Source organism: Manis pentadactyla, chromosome 4, assembly GCF_030020395.1.
Source record: "Manis pentadactyla isolate mManPen7 chromosome 4, mManPen7.hap1, whole genome shotgun sequence".
Lineage (NCBI taxonomy): Eukaryota > Metazoa > Chordata > Mammalia > Pholidota > Manidae > Manis > Manis pentadactyla.
In genome coordinates, this window is record NC_080022.1 from 15,716,561 (window position 1) to 15,733,004 (window position 16,444).

Below are 16,444 nucleotides of genomic sequence, written 5' to 3' on the forward strand. Positions count from 1 at the left end.
GCTGCAGGTACGGGAGGGGGGGAAAGGCGCCCGGGCTTAGCTGGGCGGGGGGTTGCGCTTCGGCTGCCCGTCCTCCCATAGGTCCCGGGGTGACCCACCCTGCAGCGCTTGGCGGCTCTCGGACACCCTGCCGGCCGGGCAGCTTGCTCCCCCCTCCAAGCCTAAGAGGCGAAAGGGTCGTGGGTGGGGGCGGCGAGCCTGGGGCCAAGCTCTAAAGATGGGGAGGGAAGGCAGCAGGGGGGCGGTGGAGTGAGGACAAGATCTTAGAACCCAGGCAGGAAGGGGACCTCAGAGATCACCTTAGTCTGACCTCTGAGGCCCGGACGGGAAGAGACCTGCCTGAGGTCGCATGCAGCTGAGCTGCAGTTGCACCGCGCCACGGACACCTGGACGGCTCCTGGGCGCCACTCCCCGCTGAGGGGACCAGGGTTGTATCACACACCTCTGTTCTCCGCTGGGCTCCTCTCCAAGGGGCAACCCTGGATGAGTCAAGGAAACAGGCAGTGTGTCTACAAGGCCAGAGCTATGGGGGACAACAGGTGAGGGTATGCTTGGTGACCCCAAGCCCATACCTCCAAGTCACACGGCGCATTGTCAGAGGGGATCTTTGAGACCTCTGGATCTCACCCTCTTGCTCTAGTAACTGGGGAAACTGAGGTTGCAGGGCCGGTAGACTCCATCTCATCGACCACTTAGATTTAGTGCATGAACACAGGACCCTTCAAGGTCAGTGAGTCCAAAAGGCCCACTTCACAGAGAGAACATAGGGAGGACTCAAGTCTTGTATTCATCTATTCAGCACATTTACTGAGTACCTGCTGTGTGCTTAACAAGTGACTGTGGGTCCCACCTCCCCTGTTTCCCAGCCACAGGGACTGCATTTCATTAAGGAGATCTGGGGCCTTCAGAAACCCTTACATCCATCAGCCTCTGGACGATCTGAGACAAGCAGACCCCCGAGTTTTCAGTCACATGGGGACTGGGACCAGGGCCATGTTTCCCCATCAACTCTCACCCCAATCAAGAAGAGACTGGAGTTAAGGGGGAATAGGAGGTCATGGACATGCATCACCTTCATCCCACCCCAACCAATGTGAAAAGGCCGAAGGCAGATGGGGATTGGGCCCCAGCTCTTTCTAGTCCTGTGTCAAGTAAGTTCTCCTTCCTGTAAGCGCACACCAACCCAACCCCCAACCCCTACCCCAGAATATCTCAAACTTCTAGGACCAAAGGAAGGGCCAAATCCTGATTCAGTGGGTCTGGGGCACGAGCTCCTGGGGCACGAGTTTCTGGTAAAGCTTTGTGGTGTTGCTGGTCCTGTCTGGGCTCAACCCTACTCCTAGGGCCCTCTGATTTCCTGCCTCTAGCATCAGGCTTGGGCCTGAGTCCTTCTCAGGATGCCCTAGGGCTAGAGTTGGTTGAAGCTGTAGTTAAGAGGGAAGAAGTTGAACAAGGTTGGCCAAGACACTTCCGGGGCAATGCTGCAGAAGCAGTCATGGTTTAGCAATTGCCCCAGACAGGTGTGTTCTATAGGGCTGGTCCTGGGAGATGCTGGGTTAAATAAAATCCTGTTTGGGAAAGGCTGGCTGAAAGCCAAAAGACCTTCCAGGGCAGCCTGTGGCAGAGGTGGGCTCACATAATTCAGAAAGGACACACAAATTCCAGGGTTTTCTGAAGCACCACATCTCCTCCCATCCCTTGGCTTTTTTGTATGCTGGGCCAGATGGATCCTTTAATTCAATTCCAATCACAATCCCAGGGCCTCATCCTGCTGTCCAACTTCTCCCCCAAAGGGCCCTCTCCTCCACACCATTGAACAGAGACCATGGATAGGCTCCCTACTCTGGCCGTGCCATTCCAGACTGTGACTGGATGCAAAGGTGCCCCCACCAGAGCCACAGCAAGGGGGCCAACCGAGGCAGTGGTGGTGTGGAACTAAGTGAGGAGTTGCAGCCGTGACTGTCCCCGGTCTGGATGGGCAGACTCCAAGGTCCTTAAGGGCGTAAGGTCCTACTGGCACCAGGGGACTGAATGGCTGAGCAGACCAAAGAATGCTTGTCTGTGCCAGGCTTCCCTATTCCTTCTTTATAATCAAGGAGCTTTTCGATTATAGCATTTTCCTCTTTACAGAAAACCTCAATGCTAGAGGCTTATAATCTCTAGCGTGTCCTAGGGGGCACCATCTTGAGACTGTCAGGGCCCCTGGGGAAAAGGCAACACGTGCAGCAGGGGGCTGTGCACAGCGCCTGGCATGGAGCCTGGGTACTGAAGGGAAGACTGGACAAAGGCCCTGGAGCTTTGCTTCCCCTGCCCTATTTCAATCCAAACCACTCAAGACTGACCGCTCATGCATGGCTGCCGCCGGGTACAAGCCTTTTCTTTTTCAAATACTTCATGTATTACAACCTAGCTACCACCCCTGCCCTCCCAACTGCTGAAAAACGAAAGCTGTCTTCAAAAAACCTGACATCTAAGAAGCCTGGAGAATGAAAATATGAGTGGCACAACAGCAAACTTAGAATAATGCACAAGGGCATCCTAAAATGGGAATGATGCTTCTTGGAAATAACTCTCCCTCTTCGCCCACCCCCGTCTAGCCAGATCACGGGGGAGAAGAGTCAGGGACTGCCCAGTAGAAAATGAAGGGGGAGAAAACTCAGAAGCGGTGAGTCCCCAAGGTGTGCTGTCTGCGGGAGCACTGAGGTCTGGGAGGGGCTGGTAAAGAACAGTGGCCGGGAGAAGAGTCATTCTACGCCAGGGAGAACGAGACAGGAGGAGCAGCAAGCTAGTGCTGGGGCCTCTGTCAGGGACGGACCTCCGTATCTGGGTAAGGTTGCCTCGCTGATGCTAGAGACGTGGCAAAGGGGGGACCCTCTTGGATCACAAATGTGGTCAGAAGTCCCCGTTCTGGAGACAAGCCCAAAGGTGGTGACAGACCTGGTCATACCAAAGTAATAGAAAGCTCATTCCGGGGGTCTTGCTGTCACAGAAGAGCTTTTAATTGATCTTGAAGTGTTCATTTTTCCTTGCTGAGAGCTTGTTATGTGGCCCACTGTGGGATACAGTGATAAATATAATGGCCGGAGACCCTGCCCTCAGGGAGCTAGAGCAGGGAGCTAGAGCAGTCTAGCACTAATTAGGCTGATTCACTTTCTGGGTTTAGTGCAGTTTCAGGTGCAGACAAGATCCAGCCCAGCCCTAACCCTGGCTTTCAAGTAACATGAAAACAAGACAATTCACTCTAGTTGGAGAATTCTAGAGTCTAGCTTAGCCTCTTTCGTCCAGAGAACCAATGCATGCTACAGATGGGAAAGATGCAGCCAAACGACATAACCGAACGGGCGACTCACAGACTGGTAAGTCCACAGAGGCTTATAATTGGATGACTTTCCAAATGCACTACCCAGAGCTTCCCCAAGGGAGTGTGTGGGTGTGGGAATGGAGCTGATGAGGCCCCACCGTCTCCCTCCACCTAGTTCACGTTTGACAACTTCTACACATCTTCCTTTTAGGGAGAACACTGAGGCCAAAGGGGAACACACCTGTCCAGGATCATGAAATGAGCTGGTAGCAGTTTAGTGCTCCCACAGTTACAAATGTACCAGAAGATAACGCGGGGAAGGGAGCGCCAAGACACTCATGTGCAGAGGTCAATGTGCCAGCAGGCAATGATTCAACCCGGGCAGCGGCTGCCTAGGCCTTCTGGTTTCCCTGGGGTGTGTCCCCCACTTCCTGTGGCCCAGGCCTGCCTAGCCTGGCAGCCAGCACTAAGCAGATCTGGAATTCAAGCTGCCGTCCCAGCTGCTGTTAGAAGCCTGGCTCCTCCCTTGACTGGGACCAATTTCACTTCAAAGGCCCCTGCCTACATAGTCTCAGCCAAGTTCTTGAAAGCAGTTTTTTTCCCTTAAAGCACGTTGGGGGGAAAACGAATGATGCCCTCTGTTTGAGATCAATACAGTAATTATGTTGGACAAGCTCTTAGGAGTAACTTCAGGGGGAATAGAGCCTCACGAATGAGAAAGTGGGAAAATACAGCATGAGTAGAGCCAGCGTGTCACTTGTGCGATGCAGGCCACACGGCGGCAGGATCCAGTTCCTTTGGGACCGCGGCTGTGCCTCCGCTTGGCGGGACACAGCAAAGGCTCAGTCCAGTAATGAGCTGGTGCAGGTCCTAATTCTCACTAGAAGAGGGTCAGAGAACTCTTTGACGAGTCATGAGACACCTTCTGCCATCTCCTTCTCCCCCAAATCTCATGAGGCTCAGAAATCTTACCATCTGAAAATATCACCAACTTGTCTGAAATGTATGCATTAAAAAAAAGGTAATGAATGTGAGATGGTTAGCAGTATGCTGTATAATACTTTGATAAAACTGGTCCTGTGGTTTATTTGTTAGGGAAGGGGAGCACAAGAAACAGTTCCAAGAACCATACTCACTAAATCTCAAGAGGTAAATAAACAATGAAACACATGATTCTCCAATCAGGAAGTAGTCAGACTGGCCAATCTTCTGTATCGCTCCCTGCTGCCTGGTGCCTGCACAGCCCTGCCTCCGAGGTTCTCGGCACCTGTTCCCGATGTTCTTGGCAATGACAATCAAAACACTGGAAGCTGCCCCTCTAGGGCAGGACCTGCCCATCACAAAGACATAAATATTCAACACACATTCTGAACATGTTTCAAATATCTCTCCTCATGACCCTGCAAATAAACACAGAATTAAGGTGGCTTAGTTTGGCCATTAGCTTCATTTTCCTTACATGCCAAGAGGAAAGATTTATGTAACAGGATGACTGAACACTTGTCCAGGCATCATTTTAGCTCTAAGGGCTTCCAACATTATTAGGTAGGCTCTCAAGTTCTCAGAGAAGGGGTTCCGGGTTACTTGGCCATGTGGTTACCTCTTTGTGAAGACTTGCAGAAAAGAAGATTCCACAGCATTTTCTCACACAAGACAGTCTATTACAAACCACAGTGCATTTTACCCCAACACTACTTATTACTGCTTGAGCCTTGGTGTGGGAGGGTAAAAAAGGCAGCCAAGTACTGCCCTGCTCTCAGATAGGGAAACTACGACAAAGCAAAATGACTTTTCTTGAGTTACAGGGTAGATGGTGAAATGACCTGGAACACAGGTGAGCTGGCTTCCCAAACCTGCCCTTTCAACACTCACCTGCACATGCCATGTGCTATCTGAACAACCAGCAAAACTCCTTAGCTCAACTCACTCAACAGCCATATTTAAAAAAAAACAAGGGTTTGGGATGTGTGGGTTGGAAAGGTTTTCTATCTCCCTACTGGACCTTCCCCGGCTCAGAGGACTTGGCACAATGCTGTTGCTCAGTGAAACATGTCAGTCAAGGTGTTACCACGTCACATGTTTATATAAATTTTAATGAAAGAAGGAGCCCCTTGTTGGCAAGCAAATCCTCAGATGATATCGGTGTCCACACAATGTCTGGGGTTTGGGGATGGTGAACTGCTAGCTTTAGTAATCAGAAATTCAACTGGTGACAAAGCCCTGCACCTCACAGTGCGGGTGTGCACAGGGTACTGGCAAAGGGGTGAGAATCTTCCTATGAAAATGCTGTTTCTTTCATTGGACTGAACTCTGTGCACAGTCACCTGTAACACCGACTAACATCAAGATGCCGAAGAGAAAGGATGTGATACACTCCTCGCTGATTCTGTAACAGGAAAGACAGGCTTTAATGCTCATTTCACTTCTGTGGTTTGTTTAGACAGAGATAAATCATCCTTTGCCTATATAAACTGGGTTATTCAATCCCAGCATTAGTTTCAAATATTAACCAGGGTCTGACCAAGTCCATAAACACACAGATCAACCAACTGAACATTTAAAGTGACACAAAAATTCACTCTGATTATGATTCCATGGAAATAAAAGGACATTCATTTCTTTTTAATTTTGCAGAAAGGTAACAGTAATTTTAAATGACAAAGTTCACTAATGCACAGAAAGATACTTATTCCCCCAGGGAATGAGGACATCTAATTGGCAACCTGTATTTCAGGTAATTGCAACAAAGTGTATACCAGCATGGTATGTTGTATACATTAGTTTGGGATTAAGGAATGGTCAGAAATAGGAGGGAAAACCTTAAGCTTCATAATACCAGGAGACTGATCTAATATAAAAAGAAGTACACTGGTGTGACATAAAAAAAAAACCCGAAGGAGTCTGCCCTTCAATGCAGTCACAGCCCAGGAAACAATTGGTCTGTCTATTTGCAAATACAAAGCAAGAATCCAGTTTTAGGTTATTAACACCTTGTACCTGATACACCTGTACAAAGCACTGGAGGTGGCAGTGCAGAGCCACCTATACATGTATATATTTCTTCGTAAGTGCTTACTGTCGGTGAGAAGCAGGTCCCAGCCCAAGGCTTCTCAACTTCTAAGAGGAGAGGAACAGCCTGTGGATGTAGATTCCAATTCAGTGAGTCCGAGGCCTGAGCTTGCATTTCTAATAAAGCTTCACAGCTCTCCTGGCGCTTGGGGGCCACAGATGACATTTTGAGTAGCACTGGCAGAACCAGGGAAGTTGTCAGGGCAGGAGGAAAATAACTGCTGGGCTGCAGACAGACTCCTAGGAGCATCACCTGCTGAGGATGCTGGGCCCAACCCACTCCCACCCCGGGGCAGAGTTAATAAAGGACTGAAACTGGGTTACCAGCCTGAAGGACTTATAAAAATGGCTGTTTTGTACCATTCCAAATTTTAAAACTGTGACTGACAGCCAACTGGCAAAACAGAACAGATTCCCTGAAAAGAACTTCCTTTAGCCGCATAGCTTCTTTATTGTAGTGAAAAGCAAATGGCTACATCAGGCGCTATGTGAACCTGTACACAAGCCTTGACCCTGGGAATAAACAAGCTGCCTGGCGTGTTACTACTTTCATGCTCCAGTCTCATTTCCTTGGAGTAAAATAAAAGACTGAGATCTAAAAACCAGGATTAGCTGTCCATGATCTCAACTTTGAGTCCTTCCCCTGTGCCAACCTCAAGGAGGCAGCTGCTGGTTCCTAGGATGGTTGAGGGTCCTGCGTGCTGATCGCTCTCTCCCACACAGGTTCATTAAACAACCCTCCCCAACCTCCTCAGGGGCACGGACTGAGGACACTGCACACACACACACAGGGGAAATGCAAATGAGTTATAATTTTACCAAACAGCTGCAATTATTCTGATAAAAAAGAGCTATTCAAAAGGGATGCCGCCAAGGTTACTGGTCCTGAAAATGAAACCTGGCCCCACCCCCATCCATTATTTAAGTTTAAATTTTCACAAGTGAGGGGAGCCTAGAACCCAAGGCTAAAAAAGGTGTTAGCAAAAGAGACCATCTCTGCCCCAAACATGTACACACATATCCAACAGCGGAAATAGTGAGAAATAAACTCCAGTCTTAAATTCCTTTAAAAAATCCTTCAACATTCTTAAGAATATTGCTTCCGGCATGTGTTGCTAATAACAACAATCCAGAACTGGATATAATGGCACACCTGATCCATACACTTTTTTTTTTTTTTTTAAACAAAGTGATCTAAGAGATCATTTCTGAGTAGTTTGGAAGAATGCTTTCAAAATGAGAGGCGTGATCCAAGAATGGTAGACTTAAAGGATGGGAAGAATAAATTTTATAAAAATCTTTTATTATCCAAACGCATTTCAGTCCACTTTAACTTCTGATAAGATGGTCAGAATTTTCAGAAGTGCAAGGTGTATGTGATTTCCCTCTTTTGAAGAGCAAAACTGGAGCAAGATGCTATCCCATATAATAAACATTCGCCATCCTTTCTGAAACGCACGAAAGCAAAAAGCCTTTGAAGCCGAAACTGAGACACAATCCCTTGCTCCTTGCAGAGACACGCAGATGCCCTCTCCCTTACCCAATACAAAGAGAGCCCACGGGGCCGTATGTAAGGTGGGTATACTGTGGCCGACACGGAGAGGACTCTCTGAAGACACTTTTCCACAAGTATGGCAAGTTCTTCACTTTCATGCTTTATTGAAAGGAAAATAGGAATCAAAGACAGGTATTGGTAAGCAGGTTACGTCTCTAAAGAATTACTTTCAGCTCAGAGCAGAACGTTGTCCCGTCTACTGTGATACAAATCCTTATGGACCAATGCATCTGGTATGGTCCATACCAGCAAGGAAATATAACAGAACTTTATTCCCTCCCATGACTATAAATCTCATATGTAAACATGATTTACTGTTACTGCGACTAAACTCGTTCAATCTTTACTTGCCCCCTCCCCGCATCCCCCCTTAAATATAAAATTGGAAACATTTCCTTCAAGTCTGATGTCCTTCAGTGCAATCTGCTTTATTTGACATAAGGCATTTGGGACAGTCACTTTTGAATGGTTTTCTGCCTTTTGGAAGAGTCATGGTATGGTTTAATTCTTAAATCCTTTTCTTTAATGCCCTAGCATGTCAAACTCCTCTTCCCTTCTGGTCTTTTCTTAGCAGTCAGCAAGTGTTCAAAAGATTAATGTCCAAGTAGACCAGTACCTGGGAAAAGAAACACATTCGGAGGTACAGTTGTGAACTAAAAATTAAGAGTTCATGTATTCCATCTGCCAAGAATGCATCATCAACAGGGAATATCCAATTTAATAAATGATCACAGCAGCCCTTTGACGTTGAACGATAAGAAAAAATATCAGCAGACTCCGGGCTTTCAGCTAAATCACATTTCTGTTGAAAGCCATGTGTTTCCTATGTGGTATCTTCATGCACATTAATCAGATTTTATCGATGCTTTCATTTGATGGCCAGTTTTCATAAAGAAATTTTTTGCTTTGTTTTATCTTGTTTTAACCACATCAGGAGTTTCTTTGTAGTGATAACATGTAGACAGCAAAGCTGCATTGAGAGGAAGGCTTTCTTTAGGCAGGAGCTTTGCTAACTCATTTGCTTTAGCAAAGAACCCTTGGTATTTGATTCAAAATTCATTGCTTGACAAGCTCACAACCTGCCATGGACCTCTGGAGCAGGCCGAAAACAATCAAGATGGCATTAGTTAAATCTAAAGGTCAAAGGTCTGAGGTGGATGGATTCGTGAATATTATTGGTGTACACAAACCATAGAGGCCAAGATGTAGTATAAGGCACTGCTGTGTCTCCATCTAAGTAACACCTTAATTCTGAGTAATGAAACCTTTTCACAGAACCTGATGTAACTCAGCAAACTCTTCTCTAATTCTTATCAGTTACACACAAATTGTTGTGCTCTAAGATGGGAACTGTTAGGAGGAACTGGGAAAAGGTTAAATATAAATCTTGAAATGCCACTAGCTAATTCCCCATCCTCCTCCCCGAAATGAGAAAGAAGAAACAGAGTGGACATCTGGCAGTAGGTACTTCAGGCACACAGACCCTTTCTGAGGCCTGAGTGCTGAAAAAGATAATGAAGAAGCTTGAATAAAAAATGCTTTTAACTAAAATTAATTTCAGTCATGAGACTCAGATTGAATTAAATTTTAAAATCAAATTATAGTCTTCATTTAATAGAAAATTACAGTACAACTCTGACATTCATGAACAAAACATGACAAATGTTAACTTACCTTTAAACCCTTCTTCTGGCATACACACTGGGGGGAAAAAAAAAGAATTCCAAATTGAAAAGATCGTCATGACAGACAGTAATAAGATCACTTCAATGCCTAAAGACAAAAAGTTTAAAATAACTTTTAATTACCTTACTCACCCATAATGATTACTTTTGAAGTTAGAGATGATAATAAGCAGATGACAATGTTTTCTTTTTTTATTTTTTTTTATCAAAGCAATAAACAACATATGTACCATTTAAAAAAGTCAAATACTGGTATGAGGGTTGTCACTGGAGCCAACGCTTTGCACATGACAGACGCCCTGGAGCCACGTCTCTCCCTGTCCTCCCATTCTCACACTCTCGAGGAGCCACTTAATTCTTGCAGCCGTTTCTTCTGGTCTTTATTTCTACATAACATGCTCGAATCACTGTTTCTTAGTTTGAGGTATTATTTAGTAGCTTCCTCAGTGGAAGATAAAAATTTAGTTCTTCTGCCCCTCTTAACATACCCCTGGCCCTCTAACCCATCCTCCTGACACAGTGGTATTTTTTTGCTGTCAAGCATAATCTCCAGTGTTTACACTATTTGTTACTCCATTAATCTTGCTCACAGCTGAACCTGATGTACCCTGGTTATGTTTCTTGTCTGTCATGACTTTCTTGTCTTTCCAGGGTTGGTAACTGCTTCCTTATCTAGGTTCTCATTTTCTCAGTACCATCTCCTCTTCAAGTACAAACTTTTGAAGACCTGTAGACCTCAGGACACTCATCTATCACTTCCACTTTTTCCTGTGGACAACCTCTGCCAAAGCCCGCAACCGCTCCAGTCTGGCCTGGGTGTGCCCGCTGCCTGCTGCAGAGCTTCTGTTCTGGAATCTCCCTTCACCACCCTCTGGAGTGTCCTTAACTATGTTGGATCCTGATTTTTCTGGTTCTTCCACTGTTGCCTTCTTTCTTGATTTACTTTTGATTAAGAAGAACACACCCTCCCGTAGTATCTAAGCCAACAGTGCAAGAGTGATACATTTTTTCTGAGGCCTCATCTGTGTTCAAAGAGTACCAAGTGTGAGAGTGGAATAAAGTCTGTCTCGTTATGGAATTCAAGATTGGAACTCACTTTTCCTCAAAATCTTGTGGGCACTGCTTCATTAGTTTGTCTTTCTGACTCTTCATTCTACGAATCCGGTTGGCTTTCCTCCCCTTTCTCTAGATGCTGTTAGAATCCCATTATTTCTAGATTTTCATTTACTGTATTGGGCCCTTGGTGCAACCATTTTTATTTTCATGAATTCTTTACTGTCCTCTGAAGGCTCCTTTTATACAGGCCCTAGCTATTTGTTTGCTCTTTCTATTACTTACAACTTTTTAAGCTTTCTAATGCTTCCTGACATCTCTTTCCTCTGAGTTTCTTTCATTCAGTCTGTTGACTGACATCCTTCAGCTCTGCGTTCCTTCCTCAGCCATCTGGTGATCTGTGGCTGCCCAATTCTACCTATTTAAGTGTGAAGTACGAAAGAGATGCCTGAAAACTCTGCTCAGTGGGCACAGGAAGGCTTCAATGCTAGATACCTAGGAGACAAACAGCTTTTTGTAAACAAAAAAACCCCTGTAGGTTATTTTCTTGATTGGCCAGTTTCCTCAGAGCAGCATCACCTGCCTCCTGCACAGGAGGTAAGAGAGGGGCTCCCAGCATTTGAACAAAGAGCTAGGGTGTGGTCTCCCCATTTGGTATGTAACAGGTCTCATTCTCAACTTTCTCTAATTTCTCCAAAGAAGAGAGGCACACACACGGACTGCCCAGGTGGGGAAGGGGCAGTGACACAGACGTTAAGGGAGGCACTTTGAGGATCTCCGGGGTAGTGGGCTGTCTAACAGCTTCTTACAGTTTTCCAACGGAGTCTTCTGCTTTCAGGCTCATGTTTCACTCCCACTTTGTTACCCAGGGCTTCCAATTCCTGTGTGCCTACCTGAAACTTTGCCGTTTGCATTAGCTTTGCTGCTTCTTGGCCTTCTCTATCTGCAGGCTTACATTTACTTCAGTTTCCTCAGGTCAGCTCAATAATTACTACTCTCTGCTTTCCATTTTCCAGATTTTTGAAGGTACCTTTCTCTCTCTTTCTAGGATCATTTAAGATAAGATTCTACCTTAACATGCAGAAGCATTTTTCAAGGTTAAAAATAAAAGCATTGTAGACTAAAGCTTCAAATCTATTCATTCTACCTCCTAACAAGTTAATCACCAAATTCCTAAAATAAAGTTGTCTTTACCTTGCATGACATCATCCATTGCAGCATAATCTGCAATTGGTTCATCAGCCTAGAAAACAAATGAAGACAATTCAAAACCACAAGGGAATGGGGGCCAGGAGGAGGAGCATGCCAGATCCCCATTACACTGAAGTCTGGGCCAGGAGTTGACTACTGTATTGCTACAGGACACAGCACTGTCCAGTAGAGAACCGGGTTCAAGCCACAGCCTGCCATGTCCAGGATTAACAAAGGATGTCCTGCCAGTGGTGGTTCGTGACTCATCATTCCAAAAACTGTATGTTGTATGTGACATTACTTTCCTGCTCCTAAGAACACCTTTAGATGTGGAAATGTTTAGCTATTCTGTGGTTACTAAATGTTGATTTATTAATGTGAGTTAAGATGCTGGTGGTGACAGTGAGTTGGATAGAAATAAAGTCAGACTGGTCTTCTAAAAATACCAATTAGATAAAAAATATATTTTTGTCTTCTCACCACCAAGAACAAATGACCCATATCCTTTTTAGGGCAGCAGTTAGCACTGAGTCCAAGCTTACGGTGGGATAGGCTGCAAAGGCAAAGAGGCCAATAATCAGCATGGGCTCTAGTTGCCCATCTGAAGTACAAACCTGTTAATAATATAGGCTGTTGCTAGGATTTTAGACAGAGTCCTTAGGATTTAGCAACTCAATAGGTTTTCAAAGTAAGTCCACAGCCTATATTCAAGAAAAGCAAGAAGTAAACAGAGGGAAGTGATACATGATGGGATTGTATGTGTGTGTGTGTAGATATGGGTTGGCTTCACCATTCCTAGGGCCTAACTTTATCTTCCCAGGATTGAGGCCAGAGGGTATGAAAAGCATCCATTTCACAGTTCTAAAACCTGCCAAATATTCTGCCACATGATGCAGTGGTTTCTGACACAGTGGGGATGCTTCTGGACACCAAGAAACAAAAGAAGCAAATGGAAGTGACAAAATCAGGCCCGTTAGGAGGGTAGATGGGGCTGATGAGGCTGTTTCACATGATTCTTTTTCTTTGACAGCTTCTCAGAAGACCCTATTGATTTTAAATTGGAATGAAGTCAATACAGAGTCTTACATTGGTTTTTCAGATGTGCAGCATGATGACTCAATAATTACATGTATTGCTAGATGCTTGCCACGGCAGTGCGGTCACCCCAGCACCATCCCAAGATACTACAGCACTGCTGCTCACATTCCGTATGCTGTGCTTCAGCAGCCCCTACGTTCTACAACACCTTCCACCTTTCTTAAATCCACTCTGACCAAAACCAATTTCCATATCCTGGGCAAGAACACCATCAAGCCAACCAGAGGTACTTTGACTGTTGTGGCCAAGCCTTGTGTCTTACCGTTTTGTTTCCTGACTTGACTGACTGGTACTTTTGTCCCAAGAGGAAAGGAGGGGATGCTTTAATTGCAGAAGTATGCTTAAGTAACTCTACTGATCTGCAAGTTAGGAGGCTAAATATGGATCTATGCTTTTAACAAAAATTAAGAAAACCCCACAAGACTCAATGATGTTGTGACCTCCTCTAAGCCCCTTGTGGCTCAGAGAGAGCTAGAGAACCCAGAGGACAGCAAAAGCTCACAGCAGGCCATTACTACCCTGCCAAGGACCCAAGGCGGCCAGAATGCCACCACTGCACAGTTTACATGTGTGTGTCTATCATTAGAGCCTTCTGGAATTTCTCATAAGGAGCTGTCACCTACCTTTAACAAAATGACAGATTCAGGAATGACTCCAAGGGTGCCGAGGGTGGCACAGTCATCGCTTAAAATCTTTCCATCAATTGACAGATTCTGGTCAAAAGGAGCAACTGAAAACGCATGCATGATCTGTGCCGACATAAAAGAAACAGTTTATATAAACATTAATGAGACTTACACCCTAACCAAATAAAGAATGCATAGATTCTTTTTAAAAAAAATAGTTCAGGGTACAAAAGATACTACTGTTTGTAACTCAGCCCACTTGTTATATTCCTACTGAGATTATAATCCCGATATATCAGGAAACATCCTTAGGAGGTCTGGTAGAGAATTAGGGAATAATTAAACCCACAGATTCTTTTGTTCTGCACCTTACCACTTCTCCAAGGGTGGGAGTGTGGGGAAATCAAAGGAGCAGAAGGCTGACAGCTTTTCTGCTTATAAAGCTTGGGCAAGGCCATTAATGCCACTCCCATCATGTCCAGGTAATCAAGTTCAAATTCTTTCATAAGACTATCTTTAATTTCAGCTGAAAACTACTTTACCTCTTCTTCTTTCTGCTTTGATTCCATCAGCAAGCAGCCTGGACTACATTCAGCTCTTGGGACTAAAGTGTTTCCTCTCGGAACCCAAATATAGGCACACCTTGTTTTACTGTGCTTGCCAGATACTGAGCTTTTTTTTTTATAAATTGAAAGTTTGGGGCAACCTTGCACACCCGGCAAGCCTACTGGTGCCATTTTCCCAACAGTATTTGTTCACCTTGTGTCTCTGTGTCACATTTTGGTAAATCTTACAGTATTTCAAACTTGTCATTACCATTATATTTATTATGGTCATCTGTGATTTTCTGATGCTCCTAATACAATGGGGGGGGCCAGGCAGGTGCCACCAACTGCACCCATATAAAATGGCGAACCTAGCTAATGCATGTGTGAGTTCTGACTGCTCTACTGACCACCATCTCCCTACTTTCTCCCTCCCCTTAGGCCTCCCTATTCCCTGAGACACCACAATACTGAGATTCAGTTAATAACCCTACCAGGCCTTTAAGCATTCAAGTGAGAGGAAGAGCTGCATGTTCTGTTACTTCAAATTAAAAACTAGAAATGACGAAGCTCAGCAAGGAAGCTGAGATGGGCTAAAAGCTAGGCCTCCTGGGGCAAAGTGGGTAGCCAAATTGTGAACGCACAGGAAATGTTCTTGAAGGAAATGGAAAGTGCTACTCCAGGGAACATGTGAATGGTAAGAAAGAGAAACAGTCTTTCTGCTGATATGGAGAAAGCTGCAGTTGTCCAGATAGAAGATCAAACCAGCCACAACATTCCCTTAAACCAAAGCCTAATCCAGAGCAAGGCCCCAACTCGCCTCACTTCTATAAAGGCTGACAGAGGTGAGGAAGCTGCAGAGAAAAGCTGGAAGCTAGCTGAGGTTGGTTCATGAGGCTTAGGGAAAAAGAAGCCATGACCATGTCAGGCAAGTGCAGGTGGAACAGCAAGTACTGGTGGAAAAGCTGCAGCAAGTTATCCAGAAGATCCAGCTGAGATTATTAATGAGTAGATTTTCAATACAGACAAAACAACCTTCTATTGGAAGAAGATGCCATCTAGGACTTTCATAGCTAGGGAGGAGAAGCCAATGCCTGGCTTTAAAGCTTCAAAGCACAGGCTGATTCACTCTATTGTTGGGGGCTAATGCAGCTGGTGACTTCAAATTGAAGCTAATGCTCATTTATCGTTCTGAAAATCCCAGGGCTCTTAAGAACTAGGCTAAATCTACTCTGCCTGTGCTCTATAAATGGAACAGCAAAGCCTGGATGACAGCACATCTGTTTACAACATGGTTTACTGAATATTTTAAGCCCAATGTTGAGACCTGCTGCTCAGAAAAAAATGTCTTTCAAAATATCATTGCTCAATGACAGGGCACCTGGTCACCCAAGAGCTCTGATGGAGATGGACACTGAGATTAATGCTGTTTTCATGCCTGCTAACACACCCGGTTCTGCAGCCCATGCATCAGAGTCATTTCAACTTTCAAGTCTTGCTATTTAAAAAATGTATTTTGTGAGGCTATAGCCGCCACAGACGGTGATCCCTCTGATGGATCTGGGCACAGTAAACTGAAAACCTTTTGCAAAAGATTCACTATTCTAGTTGCCATCAAGAACATTCATGATTCATGGGAAGGGGTCAAAATAACAATATTAACAGGAGTTTGGAAGAAGTTGATTCCAACCCTCATGGATGGCTTTGAGGGGTTCAAGACTCCAGTGGAGAAAGTCACTGCAGATGTGGGGGAAACAGCAAGAGAACCAGAATTACAAGTGGAGCCTGAGGCTGTGACTGAACTACTGCATCTCATGATGAAACTTGAATGGATGAGTTGTTGCTTCTTATGGATGAGCAAAGAATGTGGTTTCATGAGATGGAATCTATTCCTAGTAGATGCTCTGAAGACTATTGAAATGACAATAAAGGATTTAGAATTATTACATAACTTAGCTGATAAGGCAGTGGCAGGGTTTGAGAGGACTGACTCCAATTTGAAAAGAAGTCCTACTGGGGGTGAAACGCTACCAAACAGCATTGCATGAGACAGAGAAATCATGCATGGAAGGAAAAGTCAACTGATGTGGCAAATTTCACTGCTGTCTTATTTTAAGAAATTGCCACAGCCACCACAACCACCAGCCTGAGCTGTCAGCAGCCATGAGCATTGAGGCATCAAGACCCTTCACCAGCAAAAAGATTATGACTTGCTGAAAGCTCAGATGATGGTTAGCATTTTTTTGCAATAAAGTATTTTTAAATTAAGGTGTGTACCTTGTTTTTAGACATAATGCTATCGCACACCTAATAGACTAACA

At 45.0% G+C, this 16,444-nt stretch overlaps 1 protein-coding gene across 8 annotated transcripts in view; it reads right to left on the bottom strand.

The window, feature by feature from the left end:
- Positions 1 to 8,004: 8,004 nt before the first annotated feature.
- Positions 8,005 to 16,444, bottom strand: part of USP48 (ubiquitin specific peptidase 48) — a 99,222-nt gene continuing 90,782 nt past the window's right edge. For all 8 annotated transcript variants that reach the window (XM_057499830.1, XM_057499829.1, XM_036914569.2 and 5 more), the window contains 4 exons: positions 13,576 to 13,701; positions 11,858 to 11,906; positions 9,600 to 9,626; positions 8,005 to 8,541 (listed from right to left, as the gene is read on the bottom strand). In XM_057499830.1, the coding sequence (XP_057355813.1) occupies positions 8,519 to 8,541; positions 9,600 to 9,626; positions 11,858 to 11,906; positions 13,576 to 13,701 (225 nt within the window). In that variant the 3' untranslated portion in view covers positions 8,005 to 8,518. The remainder of the gene's footprint in view (positions 8,542 to 9,599; positions 9,627 to 11,857; positions 11,907 to 13,575; positions 13,702 to 16,444) is intronic.